Raw genomic sequence first — 20,069 nt, forward strand, 5'->3', positions numbered from 1 at the left:
TGGAAGAGGAATGCTGCAAGTCCATCAAACAGTAGAGGAGGAGAAAAGAGGCCTTGAAGAATATATAAAGGACAATGAAGGAGATGCACTTAAAATGGTCAAGAATGAGAAACTATTCAACACCAATGAAACAAAGCAGGCCTACAAGAAAGAACAAGTCAAGAACCAAGCAGAAAAATGGAAAAATAAGCCACTGCATGGTCAATATTTGCACAATATAACTGGAAAATCAAACATCACCAAGATCTGGCAATGGCTTAAGAATGGCAACTTGAAGAAAGAAACAGAGGGTTTAATACTGGCTGCACAAGAACAAGCACTAAGAACAAATGCAATAAGAGCAAAAGTAGAAAAATCAACAACAAACAGCAAGTGTCGCCTTTGTAAAGAAGCAGATGAAACAGTGGACCACCTAATCAGCTGTTGTAAAAAGATCGCACAGACTGACTTGAAGAGCACCTCAATACCAGAAATAGAAAAAATCACAAAATACAAAGATCTACAAATTGAAATTGAAAGACTGTGGCAGAAAAAGACCAAAATAAACCCAGTGGTAATTGGCGCCCTGGGTGCCATTCCAAAAGACCTTGAAGAGCACCTCAACACCATAGGGGCCACAGAAATCACCATCAGCCAATTACAAAAAGCAGCTTTACTGGGAACAGCCTGTATTCTGCGATGATATCTATAACAGCAGCAACAACATTGACAATAAAATTCAGCCATCCCAGGTCCTTCAGAAGGACTCAATGTCTGGATAAAACAAACCAGTCAATAACACCTGTCTGACTGTGTAAATAAATAAATAAATAAATAATATTCTGGTTTTTATCAGTCCATAATCTGACCAATAGTTCACTGATTTGATTGACTGGCCTATTCCAAAAATGAGATCAAAGCTTGGAGACACTGACTGACAGCCTTACTCAATTCACTCAAGGAAGTCCCATTGAAATTAAAAGGACAAGTTAGACATACTCTTCTGGCATGCAGCTTTAACCTCTTATCTTCCAACTTGCTCTTCAAGACCCAATTCTCCAGCAAAGGCTTTCTAGACACACCTTGGGGATGAAACTATACATGACATGGACCATGGATTAGGGATGTGCGAGCAGCTTTGGAAATGAACCAGTTCGAAGTCAAACTGGTTCAGTTCAAAGGCTCGGTGTTGAGCCAAACCACCCCCGGTTCAGCTCAAACCCGGACCGCCCCCCGCTGACCTGTTCAGGGGGTTCACGGACCTTTTACTAAAAACATTTTTTGAATATTTTTTAAACTTCCCCCTCTCCCCGCCAGCCTTCCTTGCCTCAGATATGGCACCATTCAGGCATTCGTCAGCTCGTGTTTTTGGCACAGGTGCAGCAGCCTCCAAAATGGCCACTGTACCACGGGAAAGGCCCCAATGGGCCAAAGAATGCCCGAATGGGGCCATTTTTGAGAGAAGGCTGGTGGGGAAGGGGAAACCTCCACAGACACACACCCTGCCACCGCCTCAGAGAAGCCCCCTGTAAGGAGTAAGTTGTTGTTGTTTTTTAAATGTAATTCTTTTTTTAGTAAAAGGTCCATGAACCCCCCGGACTGGAAAAAACTGGGGTGGTGGTTTGAGCGGGTACCAGACTGAACTGGCCCAGTCCAGTTTGGGTCCAGTCTGGACTCAAACTGAACCAGGCCAGCCGGTTCCATGCACACCCCTACCATGGATCAAGTACTTATTTCTGTAAATGTTCCACACATATGTCACCACATGTAAATGCACACATTGTGTGGGTGGGTCCCTGCGGCAGCATGCCCATCCAGGCCACTGATATCAGGTGTGCTAATGCTACACAGGAATGGGCCAACCCATCGATAAGTACATTTAATGGGATGCACATACATAGAACATTCCATAAGTAAGTGCTTTATCCAAGACTTAGGATACTTCCATTTCTGCCCTAAGTCCAATTTTGTTTGCATCTGCAGCTCTGCCACCTCCTGCCTGACTCTGCCCAAATCCATCCTTGCCATTTTTGGTAGATTACTAGCTGTCCCTCTCCCATCATTTTATATATGGATACATTTATTTATACATAGATGTGTATCCCCTTTTTTTTCATCAAGGATCACAAAGCAGCAGAAGAGCGGACAAAAACACAAGTAAAATCAGTTGGCCATTGTGGCTGGCAATGATGGGAGTTGTAGTTCAATGACATCGGCATACCCCAGATTGGAAACCCCTGCTATAAAGCCTGGAAAAAGAAGGAGCCAACCTAGTCAGGGAGTTTGACAGACAGGGCACTACCGCTGGGAAGGGCCTGTTCCCGAAGCCAACAACTGAATTTCCTTGAACAGCAGATTCAGGGCAAGATCTATGCCATTTCTATGATCTATAAAGCATCGGACACACAGTTAGAACTAAATAGGTGTGCACCAGGAGCAGACGGTCACCATTAACCACTCTGAGGGGGAGATGTGGGATAGAAAGGATATTATTTGCAAACAGTTAACCAAAGTTACATGGTATGGCCATGAACTCTTAAATGGCCTGCAAGAGGCCCAAAGCTATATGCTGTATCACAAGACCACTTTCACCACCAATTGTTACCCAATTTTGATTTTTTTTTTAACAAAGGAAAGTCACACTTTGCAACACAAGAGTTTGTTCTTGTAAAATACACTGAATACAAAGGCCAACATCCAGACTAACAAAGTGCTAGTGCAGCAAAGCTGCGCTGGCACTACAGGAGAGGTGTGATTTTCATCAGTCTCCCCTTCCCTCTGTAGTAGACTGTGTCTGCACAAGAATATGTCCTCAAGGGTTACACAATTCTCAGAGAATAATTTCGGGAGTCACAGAAGGCTTCAAAGGGAAGAGGAGAATGTTAAAAAACAAAAACAAAAAAAAACACCACTCCTCCTCTGTAGCACCAGGACAGCATTAGCAGCACTTACATTTTGTTAGTCTGCATATTGGTCAAAGTAAATGGCTAGGATCCTGATCGATTGCATGAGTTTTGAACCCCTGTGGGCACACAGAATTAGACCCCATGAATGGATGTGCAAATCGATTTGAATTCAAATCAATTTGACTCAAATCTGGCCAATTTAAACCGTTCGAATTTGAATTGAATCACCCCTAAAAGAGTAATTAAATTTAGATTTGAATCAACCAGATTCGAATTTGAATCAGCCAGATTGGGGCTGGTTGCACTATAGCAGTTCTCATGATTCTGCTTGTGCAAGAGGTTGCCCAAATGATTAAGAAAGTGGAAGAGCATCTTTGGATTTAGTGGCAATTCTCTTACACAACATTCTACCATTCAAGTGGGAAGCACCTTTCCCATAAGCAGATCTGTTCCACGTACATAAGGGTCTCCTTTAGATCCAACCACAAACTTTCCCACAAATATCAGCAGCAATGGTACTACTTTAGATATAGCTCATGTAAACTGCATGCATGTATTCTGGGGCAGTGTTTCAAATTCTAAGTTTGACTGCCACTTCTTAAAAGGAGTGCACCCTTAAATCTGTCACTCGATGGTGCCAACAATGGAAGGAAGAGTAATGATGCTTCCAAGATGACATTCTTCCAGAACTGTTGCTCATGGATGCACACATACAATGTCAATGCAATAGTGGCACCTCTAAAAAGTCACTGTCCTATATTGATCACTCTAGAATATATGTGCAATATGGATTCTAAATTGAGCCAATCTTTCTCTTCCCACTTGTGCAAGATTGGGGCAATATCCTTTCAGCTCAGATGCTAGAAAAGTTAAAGCTAGCCCCACTTTGACAAAACAGATTACTGGAAAAACAGCATTCATGTGGTTAGATAGCATACCCAGCATGAATCCAAGTTCTACATGGAGAATTCCTACTGATTCAACTTGCCTTTCATATGCTTTTATTGCTTCCTTCACTTTTTCCTTGTATGCATCAAGATTCACTGCCTGAGGATTAATCAGCGTGACAAATTTCTTATCACTGCTCACATGGGCAAAGGGTAAGACCTGCAGCATTATAAAGGATCAAAGTTTGAAAACGCTACAACATTCATTCGTTAGGTTATGAGTACTTTCTTACATTTAGCAAATGAGATTTGTGATTATATAGCTCGTTATAATATACAGCATTAGCCCTAAGTGCTGAAATGTAATAAATGGTAAGAAGTTTTGTTATGCTTATCTCTTGATGATTCATTTGCACTGTGCATACTTATTCTAACAACAACAACAAAACTAGAAAAGACAATCATTGCACTATTCAAATTCTAAAGCACACATGGAAAGTCTTGAGATTAATCAGACTGAATGAGGGTTCCAGTGTGAATTATACCCCCTAGCACCCTGCTCAAATATGACAGGAACCAAAGCAACTACAGTTTTTTATTATGTTGCCAAATGTATCTAGGATCCACAATTACTGTGGGCACACTTCTGTAATGTATTATTTATTACATTGAGTCTTTCTTCCTGTGACATTTCAGAAATGTGAATGACACTTTTAAAAGGCGTGCACCCTTAAATCTGTCACTCGATGGTGCCAACAATGGAAGGAAGAGTAATGGTGCCTCCAAGATGACATTCTTCCAGAACTGTTGCTCATGGGTGCATACATACAATGTCAATGCATAGACATTAGGAAGCTGGAATCATACCACAATAAAGTTAAGTGGGAACACATGTAAATAAGTGAATCCATAAATATTTGTGGAGATTCCTTCTTGCAATAAGGACAGAACGCACAGCCAATCATAGCTGGAGAGAGGGAGGAACTTCCTCCCTCAACTCCAGTTTCAGAAAGCCCAGCCTGCAGTTCCATATTAGGATATAGTGCAGGCAGTGGTTAATATCGGGTAGGAGCAGCAAAACTCACTGCAAACCGAGGGTTTAAGTTGGAGTTTGAAGAGCAAAACCTCAGGTCACTCTCTGTATGGGAGCGGAGTTTCACACATTCAGTTGTTCAGGTTTGGCAACCTCTCTGACTCCTTCAACTCCTGATTCCTGCTGCATGCAAATGGGGCCAATGTGTCTGTTGTTGTAGTTTAAAGCACCTCTGAGGTTTTGCAAGGGATCTGTGTGTTCCAATTAGTGCTGAAGACTAGACTATCTGCTAGATTTTATTGTTTTCAATGGAGGAATAAATATTTGTTTCTTTATCCCAGCATTCCCTGGTGCCAAAAGAAATGGTCTTGCGCTCTGAAAAGGTTAATCCAACCCTGCATAGAACTACCTGCAGTCCATCTGAATACTTTGCAAACTGCAGACTTTGGGGCTTTCCCCTCATGCCCTCTTCCTTCCTTCCTCTGTTTTGCTGAACAGTTAACCTAAGGAAAAAGGAGTTCTGGAGAACTCAAATGTTTGCTGCTGACTACTTCGTGACTATTTCATTGGTCTCAGTAAAAAATACTGGCTTGTTGATTTATTTACCCTGGAGGTCATGTAAGGGAAAGGTAAATTGTGCCGTCAAGTGGATTTCGACTCCTGGCAACCACAGAGCCCTGTGGTTTCCTTTGGTAGAATACAGGAGGAGTTTACCATTGTCATCTCCCATCCACTATGAGATGATGCCTTTCAGCATCGTCCTATATCACTGCTGCCTGATATAGTACCAGAAGGGATTCAAACCGGCAACCTTCTGCTTGTTAGTCAAGTATTTCCCCGCTGCACCACTTAAGGTCATGTGCAATCCTTACAACTCGGTGGTCTAGCAGAGCCTGAACTTTCTTCCAACTGAGTGCAAATTGTAGCATGCCAGTGACATTGCATGTAGTATTAGAGACTGTCACTCACAATAATTTTTGAACACTCAGTGGCTGCACACTGCCATCTACTGGTTAAAAGGAAAAGTGCAACATGACACAAAGGAGGAAATTCTGCATCACTCCTGTCTGTGAGCAGCAATTACTGCTTAATTTTCTCAGAAAATAATCATGTTACTACGATTGCCACAAATTTAATGCAATGTAGAGCTAGGCTGAAATAGCTCATTGTATTTCACAAATATTTTTGAAGGAGGCAAAAAGCAGCCCCAGCATTTGGTAATTTTTCAGCAATGACTGCAAATATGTCATTTTTATTGCCCTCTATTTCTCTCTCACACTTGACTTCCCTTGCCCCAATGATATCACTGTATAGTCAAATCTGATTGGCTACATCATATCATGATGTCACTCCATCCACTGTATGGTATTATCTTTAATTGGCTGGAATCAATCTATGACTGATCTGGGATGTGGGGGCGGAAGAATCAAAGCAGCAACAGATGGGGAACATGATGACAACAAATATGACTGAAAGGAGAATATTCTAATTATTAAAGAGTGTTTAAGGAAAATATTTCTCAACTCCAAAAGCAAGATTTTCAACCCAAAAATAAAAAACCAGAGAACATGCAGCATAATGCAAATGTGAAACACTATGCATTTCACCAGGACTAGTCGAGAATACAATTATTTGATGTTTGCATTCAAAAGCAATTGTTAATTTGGAATTTCTCTAGAAATGGTATAGAGAGACTTACTTCATCAAATACTCGTGAAACAACATGTTTGTCTATAACTGGAACGTATTTTGTTGTGCGAGGAACAGCTGTTGGGGCTAAGGCATCCATTATGGTGAGTCGCCTAGCAACCAAACCATGAGTCTTTAACCACTGAGCTGAAGAAGTATCTAAAGGGCTTTTTAAAAGAGAGAGACAGACAGTCAGCTATAATGAGATGCATACAGTAATACCTTTTTACTATACACCTCTCTCGTCACATATTTACTTACTCTTTATCCATCTTTTTCTCAGTTTTCTGGGTCTTCTGCTCTGTAGGGAGCACTAAAAAACAAGATTAAGATGTAATTTTGCCCAGTTAGCACTATGGCATGAATAGTCAGGAGCACAAAGAGCTGAAGGTACAAGTCTCAGCAGAATGGGGGGAAGCTAGACACGGCTGCAAGTGGGCAGACAGACAGGCTGAGGAATAGTTGGGAAAACTAGAGTGCAGATACTTAGACCACCAAACCAACAAAGGCGAAAAACTGGCCATTGGTCAGCAAAGGCTCAGACCTGCTCCAGAAGCAGCTATAGTGAGGACACACCAGGAATGACCAATGGGCTGCTGAAGTGGGTGGGGCTATGCTAGAGTCTGGAAGGAAAATACCACTTTGTGGGCCTTCTCTCTGCAGCCAGGAGTAACTCGCAACAAGGAACAGCAGGACAGACATCAGGGAGCTCCCCCACAAATGAACATACACAGCTGCCTTATACCGAGTCAGATTCTTGGTCGATTTAGCTCAGTTCTGTCTACATTCAAATGGGCAGTGGCTCTCTAGCGATCACAGGGACTTTCTGTGTGCAAAGCACGAGCCCTGCCCTAGAGCTACAGCAGCTCCTCAAAGGACAATTCTAGCCCTTGCTCCTGACTGCGTGCAAGCACACCCATACCTGCCAACATGTCCCTATTTTCCCATTCACCTAAATGGGAAAATAGGGACACGTTGCAGGTATGCACACCTATCACTTAGCATATCAGTAAAACTTCCAAGAGCATTTATCCAAGATATTATTTATTAGTTCTATAGCTACTGACATACATTTTTAGTAATCTGTAAAACAACCCTGTATGACAGGGCCAATAGTATTATTCCCATATTGCAGATGGCAGAAGATGGAGGTGTGAAGCTAAATTTATAGTTTGCTTAAGGCTACCAACTGAGCTTGTGAGATCTGCACTAGGGACCTCCTGATCCATCACTCAATTACTTTGTTACTGATCTTTTTAATACTTACTCAGAAGCAAGTCCTGCTAAACATCTGTAAGACTTCAGCCCCAGTTAAACTCTATACCAGGGGTACACAACTATGGCCCTCTAGTGGTTGTTGGACTACAACACCCATCATCCCAAGCCACAGTGGTCAATAGTCAGGGATTATGGGAATTTTAGTCAAACAACAGCTGGAGGGCCAAAGTTGTTCACCCCTGCACTGTACCTAAATCTGATGTACTGTACATTTAACATATTTATGAATAAGTATTTAAAGGATTAACATAGCTCATTTCAACAACATCCATGAGGCAACTCACCTCACATTGTCCCTATCTACACTTTTGTGTCCTCGTCTTCATTGCTACAGTGCTGGAAGTAGAACAGAAATGTAACAAGGCATTCCTGCTGAAGTGACATTAGTGTAACTCAGGAAAATTCCACAGAAGCATTACTCCCGCCACTCCCAAAGCACTACCACTATGATGCCAAACTTGTTGGCAGTCCAGACAAGTGCTGAGCAAGCACACACAGCACAGTATGGATCACACTGCTCTGATGCACACCTAAACAAACTCAACCTGCCCCAGTCCACAGCTGCATGATAATCTGAACAATGAAGCATGGATCTTGTGCTCAATATACAGCTGCACAAAAGTGAGTGCAGAATCCACATTATGATGAGAAAAGTGTTCTGTTTCCTTGAGAGTATTGGGTGCAGTGTGGTGCCTGGTGGGTTTTTACAGAGAGTGTGATGTGTGCCAAAGGAGAACAGTGACCTAAACATTGGGAGGAGGTAAGGGGGTTGAAAGCACAGAAAGTGTTACACTTATTGAAAGAGAAGAAATAGTCATACACATACACACACACACACACACACACACACTTACTTTTTCTCTCTGCAGATGCTCTTCTACTGGGACTTTGTTCAGAAGGCTTTGCTGCATGGCACAGAGTTCTAAGCATACTACTCTTTGTTTGCTCTGTAGAAAGATATACACAAAGGGTGGGGATCACTTTCTGGCAAATCAAAAGGCTTTTGAGATTCCCAAAAGGAAAATTTGCTTTTAATGCTTACAGCCATTTTGGCAGGAATTGCCTTAGACAGGTTTCCACAGGGAAAGGTACAACCTTCATGCACTTATTTTATTCATTCATTCATATCTGTAGACCACCCCAACTTCCATGCCTAGGTGGTTTACAACAACATAAAACAAATTAAGACAAAAATAAAAACCTTAAAACAATTTAAAACCACAGTCAAATTAAAAAGCTTGAATGAAAAAATGAGTCTTCAGGGACTTTTAAAAAGTTGTCAGAGATGGGAAGGCATTTTCTATTCATTCTCATTCTACTTATTCTCAGTGTTTCACTATGTACTCTACATATTTTTCAAGTTTGACTCATGACATGGTCACCTCTTGCCATGACTACTATAACCTTCTCCTCGTTGTCTTCCCATTGCCTCACTTTGGTCCCTTATCTCTATGCAGCATTCTGTTGCAAAACTCATCCACCTGTCATTCCTCCGGACATGTGATGCCCTTCCTTCTGTGCCTATCTTGGTTTGCTGTGTGCTCCCAGATCCTGCACAAACTTCTCATCCTTACCTTCAAAAGCCTCCGTGGCCTTGGGTCCCATTGCCCATCCTTCTGTTCCAATGTCTCACCATGCACCTGCCTGTCACCATTGCTTGTCCGGTTCCAACATTCTCAGCTGTCTAAATATATCCTCAAATGATTCTGCCCTTTCTCCCTTGCTGTCCTTTATTCCTGGAACTACCTACCAGAACACCTCTGTCACTCATCCCCTATTTCTTTTAATTCATTTCTCAGTCCACTCTCTTGTGATTCCTTCTGCCCAACTCTTTCATCCTCATACCCCATTGCAACTAAGCTTAAGCTTGTACAAATAAAGCATATTCCATATTCTTCCACAATTTATCCCTCCCTCCACCTTCCTCTCCTTCCTCTGTTATCTCATGTTGTGTTGATTTTAGATTGTGAGCCCCAGGGAACTCACAGATGTGTCTTCTTTGTAAAGCACCATGCAACATAGATGGAGTTAATTAAACAAACAAACAAACAATCATGATGATGATGATGTTGCTAGTAAATATCAAATGCAGTACTCCACAAAATATGCATCAGAGCCCCTATTCACCCAACTAAATAATAAATTACCTTGTAATCACATCTGGAATTGCACTCACAGGCCTTGAATCTGCACTTTACAAATATCTATACTCCAAGTTTTGAAAATCAAAATATGAATTTTGCATTAAAAAAATAAGGGGGTGGGTTCCATTTCTTTCAATGGAAATCTATGTCAGATTTCAAATGAGACTAGGACTTGAGATGTCAGCCCAAATCAGGGTTTTTTCCCCTGAGACTCAATTTTTGAATGTTTCTACTCTTTTAAAATCAAGTTTTAGAAATATGAAAGTTTCAGATTTAAAGACCACCACCCCCCCACCCCACTTCTGGTCCTATCCAAACAAGTATGCAGAACTCCCAATTAAAAGAATGCTCTGTGTCTCCCTTGTAATTCTTGAGAAATAATATTGCTATATTTTACGAAAAAGTCTGATTTTGTCCAGATGGAAATGCTTTGGATAAATGAGGTAAATGAGGTTGAGCATGTAAAGTCGTATCAGAGAAGTTTATCTTCCACACCAGGGGATTCTGATCTTGGGTCCCCAGATGTAGTAGCTGGACTACAACTTCCATTATCTTCAGCCACAACAGACTTTGGCCATTGTGCCTGGTGGGAGCTGTAGTCCAACAACATCTGGGTAGCCAAGATTCGGACCCCTAGCTCTGCTAAGAGTATTTGGTTCCATAATGCCCTTCAAGCCAGCTAGACATACTACACAGTATGTGGATAAAGGTGATCCGGTTGACCTAGTATTCTTGGACTTTTAAAAAGCTTTTGACATATTTCCTTATCAAAGGCTCTTGAGCAAACTTAGCAGTCATGGGATAAGGAGACAGGTTCATGTGTGGATTGGTTGAAAGATAGGTTGAAAGACTGGTTTGAAATGGACTGGTTAAAAGACAGAAACAGAAGGTAAGAACAAATGGACAGTTTTCACAATTGAAGGATGTGGGGGGCCCCAGGTATCTGTACTGGGACCAGTGCTTATTTAAGTTATTGGGGTAAGCAGCGAAGTGGCCAAATTTGCAGATGACACCAAACTATTTAGTGTCGTAAAATCCAAAACAGATTGAGGGAGCTACAAAAGGATCTCTCCAAACTCAGTAAGCAGGCAACAAAATCACAAATTGAGCTCAGCATAAGTAAGTGTAAAATGATGCACAAGGGGACAAAAAATTCCCAACTTCACATATACACTAATGGGATCTGAGCTGTTAGTGACTGAACAGGAGAGGGATTCTTGGGTTGTGACAGACAGCTTACTGGAAATGTCAACTCAAAGTGTGTGGCAGCTATGAAAAAGGCAAATTCCATGTTAGGAATCATTAGGATGAAAATGAAACTGCTAGTATTATAATGCCCTTTTACAAATCTATGGTGTGGCCACACTGGAGTACTGTTTACAGTTCCAGTCACTATATCTCAGAAGGGACACTGTAGAACTGGAAAAGGTGCAGAAGAGGGCAACCAAGATGACCAGGGGCTCAGAGGACCTTCTTTATGAAGCAAAGCTACAATACCTGGGGCTTTTTAGGTTAGAAAAAAGATGACTAAGGGAAGACATGATCGAGATCTATAACATTATGCATGGTATAGAGAGAGTGGATACAGAGAAATTTTCCTTCCTCTTTTACAACACTTGAACCAGAGGTCATCCCATGAAACTGACTGCTAGGAAATTTAGGGCCGACAAAAGGAACTACTTTATTCACACAGCACAAAATTAATCTATGGAATTCTCTGCTACAATATGTGGCCACCAAGCTTGGATGGATTGAAAAGGAATTTAGACAAATAAATGGAGGACAAGCCTAAAATGGCTACTAGTTTGGATGGCAGGGTGCTTTTGAATACCAGTTGCAGGACAGTAACAGCAGAGAGAGGGCATGCCTTCACCTCTTGCCTGTGGGCTTCCCATAGTCATTTGGTGGACCACTGTGTAAAACAGGATTCTGGACTAGGTAGGCCTTGGGCCTGATCCAGCTAGGCCATTCTTATGTTCAATGCAGTTAACTTACTTCTTTTAGAACTACGATGGCCAGGGTTACCACCCCTCAATTTCACTTTCCTTTGAAACTTTTTGCTGCTTTCACTTTTTGAAGAGCAGCAAAAGCAGAATGCAGAAAAGCGACAAAGCAGAATGCAGCCTCCATGTCTCCCACTCCATGCTTCCACCAGTCCTCCTTCCCTCCCTTTCTGCTCTGGCCATCAAGACTCTGTTTTTGGCTCACACAGTAGACAGGGTATGGGGGTGGTAAAGGGGCCATTAGAGGAACAGGGTGAGAGGCACAGCAATTGCATGCTGTTCCTCTGCATTAAATTAACCCACAAGTAGCTCTAATACAAACAGTGGACCACTTTAATTTTTATTATTAAAAAGGATATCTTAAGCATAATCAACTTTGTTAAGGAAACAACCCATAATCTGAGACAGATCAGAAAATAAATCACAATCCAGTCCTTGCATTTTAAAGTACGCAGAAAAGAGTCCCGCTTAGATGTCAGTCTGAACCCTGACATCTAAATCCTTGGATGTCAGTCTCCATCCTTGCCCTATTTTCCTAAGGTAGACTGCAAACCCTCACACTGCTGGTATTAAATCATGTGAAATAGGAGGAGGTGGATATTCACCGATGGTCAAAGATGGACAACTTCTACCACGCAATCTCTTTTACCTGCATGCAATGCTTTCTTCTTTCTGGCTGGACTCTCAGAGCGTGCCTGACATCCATCTGTACCAAGCTGGGGTGAAGCTGATGCAGGCTCTTCAGAAGTACAATATGGCCTATCAGGAGGTAGGGGATTCAGTCCCTCAACCCGTGGGCTTACTGTGGATGCAGTAAAAGGCTGCCTGCGATGTCTGTTTAAGAAACAGACAAGTCACTATCTGTGCCAAGCACACACACACACATATTTGGGAGAAGCCACTCTGAAAAGTGTGAAGTCTGAAGCAGTGTCCCCTGTAAGAGGAATTCCCAGATGTTGTTGACTGTAACTCCCAGAATCCCTAGCTGCAATGGCCTTTGGTTGGGGATTATTATGGGAATTGTAGTCAACAACATCTGGTAATTCCTCTTACAGGGAACACTGGTCTGAAGCACTGCCTGTTCAACACATCAGTAGGTTTGTACTGAGGGGATTGGAGTGAGCACAGTGAGAGAAACTGATAACATGAACCAGTTCTTGATGCACAAAGAAGACCAACGATTCTGTCTCCTGGAAAACCAAGCAACACAAAAAGATATCTACTTATAAAAACTCACCATGTTTCCCTTTGGTGTCCAAGGAAAATAACTTTATTATAGCTTTGTATCTACTATGTGGACTCAGCCTTTAAGCTATCAGAAGCACAAAATAAGCTGAATAAAACAGCATGTTCTGTGAATGGAACACTCTTCAATGGAGAAAACAACACAGAGAGGATGGAGATATTCATTCTGTTTGTGGTGGCCATTTATATATAGTCTTTAGACACGTGGCTGTCTGCTTGTGGCAAAAGGACCATCTGATTGAACTTGGTGAACCAATCACTGCCAAAGCCACATTCAAAGATCTGTGCTGGCACAACAATCGGCAGCATGTGCTTGGAAAAAGGAAGTTGGGCCAGGAGTAGAGAGGCACTAGCAGCAAAGCAGGAGAAAAGCAGATGCCACTAGCAGGGTGCTGGAATGAATTAACCCTGAGATTAAAGTCATGGCAGATAGAGGCTTTCCAAGGTGAAGAAGACTTGCTAATTTCCCCTGCCCCTTCAAATGGAGACCGTATTCACTGTAGCTTTTAAAAAATGCAGCCATGAAAGGCAGCCAGGAAGTTGCAACTGAGAAAGGTGCACTAAATAAATGTCAGACCAGAACAGGAGTAGGAGTTGAAACAGGAGGAGAAGCCAGAACAGCTGCTTTTCTGAAGATTAATTTTTTTTCCTAGCGAGAATGTATTTCATTTCAAGAACATTAAGTTTCTCAACCTCATCTTTATAGAACAAAGTCTCTCTCTCTCTCTCCTTTTTGAAACATGGATCTTCTGATACTCCTTTCCAGCCTAAACAATAAATATGATAAGTAGCCAAAGGGTAATAGAAGAGGGCAAGTCAGAAGTACATACTTATTCTGAAGAATGTTTGCTCCATTAAACCGATCTGTCAATTGATGGTCATTATGAAAGGCCTGTATTTTCTTCAGTTCCTTTTCTCCTTGTTCAATCTCTTTTTTAATAAGATATATTTCCTCACACTGACAAAATGAAAGAAAACATATGGGTCACTGAAATTAATTAGAAATGCATTTTATTCCTGAATGGATCCAGTGGCTAAACTAGATGATAAATTTGCATAATAATTGGGCCACAAATATGATGGACATTTATATAACACTTTTCAACAAAAGTTTCCAAAATGGTTTACATAGATATAAATAAATAAAGGTTACATTTTGAATATATTAAATCAGAAATATATACTCTGAACCCTTGTTCTTGCATTTTCAGCACCAATTTTAGCTTACATTTCTTTTCTGGTTTTCATTAACAATGTCACTTCTAACCTTTCTGTATTTTACTGGTAACACTGGAACCTTGCATGTATTTTACAGATAATTTTAATTTCGTTAAATTTAAAACAAGTATTCCAGAACAGAAGACTTTGGTTTACAATTCATATGACTTCTACCTTTATCAGAGCTGCTGATTTGATAATGCACCTATAGCAGAAACTGCTGGATTTAAATTGTGCTGTAAAGCTGTAAAACCATTATTGTATTCTAAAGAATTGTCATTGCCTTATTCATTCTGAATAATAATCTCTTCCACTGACATAAGAGTTCTCAGGGTCCTCCAGTGTTTTGCTAGTAACACATTTATTCTGTATTTCCTTTTCCGCTTTTCTATCACTAACCAGCTCCCCAAAGCTAAAAACAAACCTGTTATTCCAGCACAGCATCTAATGCTTTCTCCAGAAGAGGTGAAACTGACTAGCCTCATGAAAAGCATGAGATGCCCCTGTCAGTTTCACACAACCTGCAGGAATTATTCAGAGCTGCCTTGACACCAAGTGCTCACTACAAAGGTGAATGTGACAAAAGATTTTTTCACACGTCATCTTACAACTAGACCATTTTTGCTCCCTATGCAAGTCTCTTCTTGAAGACTGAGCAGGGTTGTTCCCCTGCACTAGAAGTTATTAAATCATCTCACTCTTGGGCTGCTTTTCCTCTGACAACACTAGCACCCTTGAACTTGTACCTGTATAAGCCCTTAGCTTTGATCTATCCATTTTGCCTCAAAAATTCTTAGACTTTACACAGATCCTTCTAAAGAATGAGGTTGTGCTCATGGATTTCATCAGAAATTATTACAAGACCTATCAATGGAGTGAGTGGGGGAAGGAACACCTAAAGCTTTGGTCTTAACTTGTAAAAAAAACTTGCCTCAAAAGGTTTTGGAGCATCAGGATCCTTCAAACTAATATGATAGTAATGAAACCGTCCACCTGTCTCACTAGCCAACTCATGTAAAAATTTATTAGCACTGGTATCATCACAGTTAAAGGAAACAGTGTGAACTGGAATTTTCCGCTGAAGTTCAAGATGGGCTAGGATTCTTTGCGGGGGCTGCAAATGTTAAAAAAAGGTGATATATTAATTTAAAAAATTATCAGTAAGCACTACATCTGTCTTTTTGAGCCACAGATGAAAGAAGAATAAAAGCCTTTAGCAATTTCCACAACTGCAGAGACCAGGCTCACGGACATCAATTAAAACCAAAAGAAATAGTGTCACTGAATTCCAGCAGATGAACATGGCATCCTGATCTCATCCAGACAAGAGCTCCTCCATTCCACAGACCAGGTACTTGAGATGCTTAGGGCTGAACTGACCCCAACCTGTCTGCATGATTAATAGGACCAACATGAATTGTGCAGTGCCCCACTAGTTTCCCACACGCACAAGTGCCCTTCTCTCTCCAGGACACTCCCTGAACTCTTGGTTGTGCACCAGCGAATCAAACATGGCAACATCTAGGAAAGCTTTAAGGTAATAGTGACAGGCTGAGGAGGAGCTGCTGCTCAGTGGGAGAACACATGCTTTGCATGAACAAGGTCCCAAGTCCAATCCATGGCCTCTCCATTTAAAAGTGGGACTCACGTAACAAAAAAGGGAAGACCCGAGGAAGCCAGTGCTCTAGGCTTCATTCATCCAAGGCTAGATAGGCCAACCTTCTGACTCATCGTAAAGCAATTCCTTACAAATCTTCATAGTATTTTATCAAATGAATAAGACGTTCAATCTGGGTGCTTAAGTAAAATCTTGAACTTGCTGAAATCCCAATGCTCTATTTTCTCAGTTACATGCATTGATACATTAATTTTCCTTCAGCTGCATTATCATCTCCAAACATCCAAGTTAACATCAACTGAAGCAGTTTAGTTCTGCAAACTATAAAAATATTTGATGAGAACTTGATCTCAGTAACCAAAGTATAAGCTTTGTAGTCTGAAACCAGAAATGCCAGCAGCCACCAGAATAAAGCAAAGTTATAGGCCTCTGTCAACAATTAATTTTCAATAAGCAGTGTATATCATGGCTATTTGTATAGAGACAATTTTTATATCTGTATTATGCAATTTACAGAACTTGATGCACTTCGTTTATCAATCTTCCATCACCTGCAGAAGTGAGATAAAACCTAATATTCTGCCAAATGAAGAGCAAGACATTTAAGGGTGTGTTTTGAATATACACTAGAGGACTGAACCTTGCTGGGCTTTTCCTGTATCTGGGCAAAACAGCACTAAATAGGAAAGACAGCAGAAGTCTAGCACAGACAGTGAAATCCCCTAAGCGTAAGAGTGGAGCACACAAATCTCTCCATATGGCTGGGGCAGGAGCAGCTGCACCTTCAGCATCCCACCCTGGCAATGTCTAGTAGAACCCGCCTCATGCTACAGTATTCTGTGTTGCCCTACCTTGGCTGCACATCTTTGGGAGGGAGGCAGGGACATGTGAAACGGCATTTTAAAAATCGCAACATTAAGAAAGCTCCACTAGACATTACTAAGGGGGAGTTAAATGCACAGCTGCTGTTTTCAGTGGCAGCCCTACCCGTTGTGCCGTGGTCTAGTCCCAGCCACAGAGCTGCAGCTCCTGCCGCCACTCCCTCTCCCAACCCAGTAGCTCCATTTAAGCCAGTAGTGCTTGTTTGTTTAATAAAACCACTAATTATTAGTAGTATTGATCAATGAATGGCTAATACAATTAGCATTAGTACAATATTAGTTACAATAACTGACTATAGCATTAATTAAGTGGAATGGAATCTTTATTTCGGTCATTGACCAGACAAGCATTAATTATGTTAAAGGCGGGAATTAAGATTACACATAAAGATTATTTTATGTTTTAATTGTTTTAGGATTATAATTATGTTCTAATTATTTATGAGTTGATTTCACATAATTACTGAAGAAAAGAGAGAGAAACACCAGACCCGTATTTAATTCAGATTATATTTCTTTACGGTTCTATTTCAGAGCTAGGAGATGTCATTCTTGGGCTAGCTGTGCTTGTGGTGGATATCTCAACCTTCCACCATGCCTTCCCCCTGCCACAGCCTCTTGGCAGCTGCTTCACCCATCTAGCCCTCACCTGATGTCATTTTCCCTCCCTCCTCAACATTGCATACCCATACGCCACTGCTTCTCCCTCCCACAAAGCCCCAGAACTACTACTTTTCCAGTCCTTCACAACAACATCCACACCATGAGCTCCACCCACTTCTGCTTGTCATAGCTTTCCCCAGAACATCGCTCCATTTCACCCCTGCTCCCAGCCATCAATTTTTGAGGAAGGCAGGGAACTCCATACTTTGGGGGCAGAAAGGTCATGCTGCTTCTGCTGTCTCCACCATCACTGTCTCCTTCTTAATCTCTCATGGTCTCAGCGTGTGGCAGGAAGAAAAGCTGAGGGGGGCAGAAACTAAGGCAGGGGTCTTCCTTGAACTGCCAGCCTAGCCCCAAGGTGGCCATCCTTGCTCTACAGCCATGCTCTGCTTTGTCATATAGCCAGTGTTACATCATCAAGCTGCCTTGACACGGTTTGCTTCCTCCATAGATACCTGATCAGGCCTCCCATCAGTAAGAAGATAGATGGCTCGAGTGCCACCATCAGCAAAGGCAATCTGAAGAGCTTTCAGTGTATTTGTAGAACTTCCAGCCTAAGTAATCAATGGAGGCGGGGAGGGACGGGACAAAGAGAAATGGAAACAAATAGTATCAAGCTTGTGCAATAGATTATCACCTCTATTCCTCAAGTGTGCTAGTGAGAGGCACCACACAACTTTATCCTAAGGAAAGATGAATTGAGCCCTGATGTAGTCTAAAATGACATGATGGGCTCAGGCAAATCCATGGCAGACAAGTCTATCAATGGCTACTAGTTTGATGGCTATAGGCCACCTCCAGCCCTAGAGGCAAGATGATGATGATGATGATGATGATGATGATGATGATGATGATGATTTTACATTTATATTCCGCTCTTTCTCCAAGGAGCCCAGAGCGGTGTACTACATACTTAAATTTCTCCTCGCAACACCCCTGTGAAGTAGGTTAGGCTGAGAGAGAAGTGACTGGCCCAGAGTCACCCAGCTAGTATCATGGCTGAATGGGGATTTGAACTCGGGTCTCCCCGGTCCTAGTCCAGCACTCTAGCCACTACACCACGCGGGCCTCTAAATACCAGTTGCAGGAGAGCAGAAGCAGGAGAGAGGATACACCTTCACCTCTTGCCTTTGGGCTTCCCAGAGGCATCTGGTGGGCCACTGTGCAAGACAGGATGCCGGACTAGATGGGCCTAGGGCCTGATCTAGCAGGGCTGTTATGTTCTCATGAGCAACAGTTATAGACCTACATGATACACTGGCATTCTAAAATCCAATTACTCTTTTTAAGGATCTCACCAAACTCACCACATCTAAAAAGGGACATTGTAGAACTGGAAAAGATGCAGAAGAGGGCAACCAAGATGATCAGGGGCCTACAGCACCTTCCTTATGAGGCAAGGCTACAACACCTGGGGCTACTTAGTTTAGAAAAAAGAAGACTGTGGGGAGACATGATAGAGGTCTATAAAAGCATGCACGGTGTGGAGAAAGTAGATAGGGAGAAATTCTTCTTTCTCTCACATAACACTAGAACCAAGGGTCATCCCATTAAATTAATTGCCAGAAAATCTAGGACCAACAAACAGAAGTATTTTTTCACACAACGCATAATCAACTTGTGGAATTCCTTGCCACAAGATGTGGTGAGCTTTAAGAGGGGCTTGGATCACTTCATGGAGGAGAGGTCTATCATCGGCTACTAGTTGGAGGGCTATAGGCCACCTCCAGCCTCAAAGGCAGGATGCTTCTGAGTACCAGTTGCAGGGGAGTAACTGCAGGAGGGAGGGCATGCCCTCAACCTGGTGGGCCACTGTGTGAAACAAGATGCTGGACTAGATGGGCCTTGGGCCTGATCCAGCAGGGCTGTTCTTATGTTCTTAAGTAACACATAAAGCTTTATAGATATGAACTTTATAGGCTGAAACATAATGGTTTTACTCAGAAGTGTTGAAACCAAGTAATTATTTTAATAAAAGGTACAGACTCATCTATATGAACAGACAGTGGCTGACATCCAGAACAAAGCACTTGCACAATGTATTGTGCTAAGTTCAGCACTTGCATCCCAGACTAATGCCGTGCTAGTGCAAGCATGTTTGCACAACAAGGTGCACAACTGGTGGCACAACTCATATGTTTTGTAGGGAACATCTTTGCAATAGTACAAGAACACAATTTTGAGCATTCCCATGATTTTGTGCAGCTACTTTTTCTTGTTTCATGAGTGCAATTTTGTTAGTTGCACAAGCCCTATGTTAGTCTGGATGTCAACTAGTATGAAAAGGAGATCAGGGAGAAACCAAGAACAGAAGGCTGCTCAGCTGTTTAGATTAACGGGAACATCTCTGGCATTTGATTAGACTGAAAGCATCTTCAAGAGATCACCTTGCCCTGCAGAAAGAAGAGGCACACACTCCTCAGGGCTTCCTCCCTACATCCAACATGCTACTTTTGAATCTTCCTTGCCTGAAAGACATGATCTTATTTGCAGAGGAGTGGGAAATGTTGGGGAACTTGAGCATT

At 41.9% G+C, this 20,069-nt stretch overlaps 1 protein-coding gene across 6 annotated transcripts in view; it reads right to left on the reverse strand.

Annotated features, from left to right (window-relative positions):
- VWA3B (von Willebrand factor A domain containing 3B) overlaps nt 1–20,069 on the reverse strand; it is a 93,038-nt gene that overhangs the window by 23,450 nt on the left and 49,519 nt on the right. For 4 of the 6 annotated variants that reach the window (XR_008319173.1, XM_053307844.1, XM_053307846.1 and 1 more), the window contains exons 14-21: nt 18,000–18,098; nt 15,314–15,496; nt 13,995–14,122; nt 12,569–12,753; nt 8,627–8,719; nt 6,756–6,807; nt 6,505–6,661; nt 3,874–3,992 (exon numbers count right to left, since the gene is read on the reverse strand). Coding sequence is in view for 5 of the 6 variants with exons in the window: in XM_053307844.1 (XP_053163819.1) it covers nt 3,874–3,992; nt 6,505–6,661; nt 6,756–6,807; nt 8,627–8,719; nt 12,569–12,753; nt 13,995–14,122; nt 15,314–15,496; nt 18,000–18,098 (1,016 nt within the window). In the remaining variant the exon portion in view is untranslated. The remainder of the gene's footprint in view (nt 1–3,873; nt 3,993–6,504; nt 6,662–6,755; nt 6,808–8,626; nt 8,720–12,568; nt 12,754–13,994; nt 14,123–15,313; nt 15,497–17,999; nt 18,099–20,069) is intronic. The other 2 variants (XM_053307845.1, XM_053307847.1) reach the window with 2 other exon arrangements.

Source organism: Hemicordylus capensis, chromosome 3 (genome assembly GCF_027244095.1).
Source record: "Hemicordylus capensis ecotype Gifberg chromosome 3, rHemCap1.1.pri, whole genome shotgun sequence".
Taxonomy (NCBI): domain Eukaryota; kingdom Metazoa; phylum Chordata; class Lepidosauria; order Squamata; family Cordylidae; genus Hemicordylus; species Hemicordylus capensis.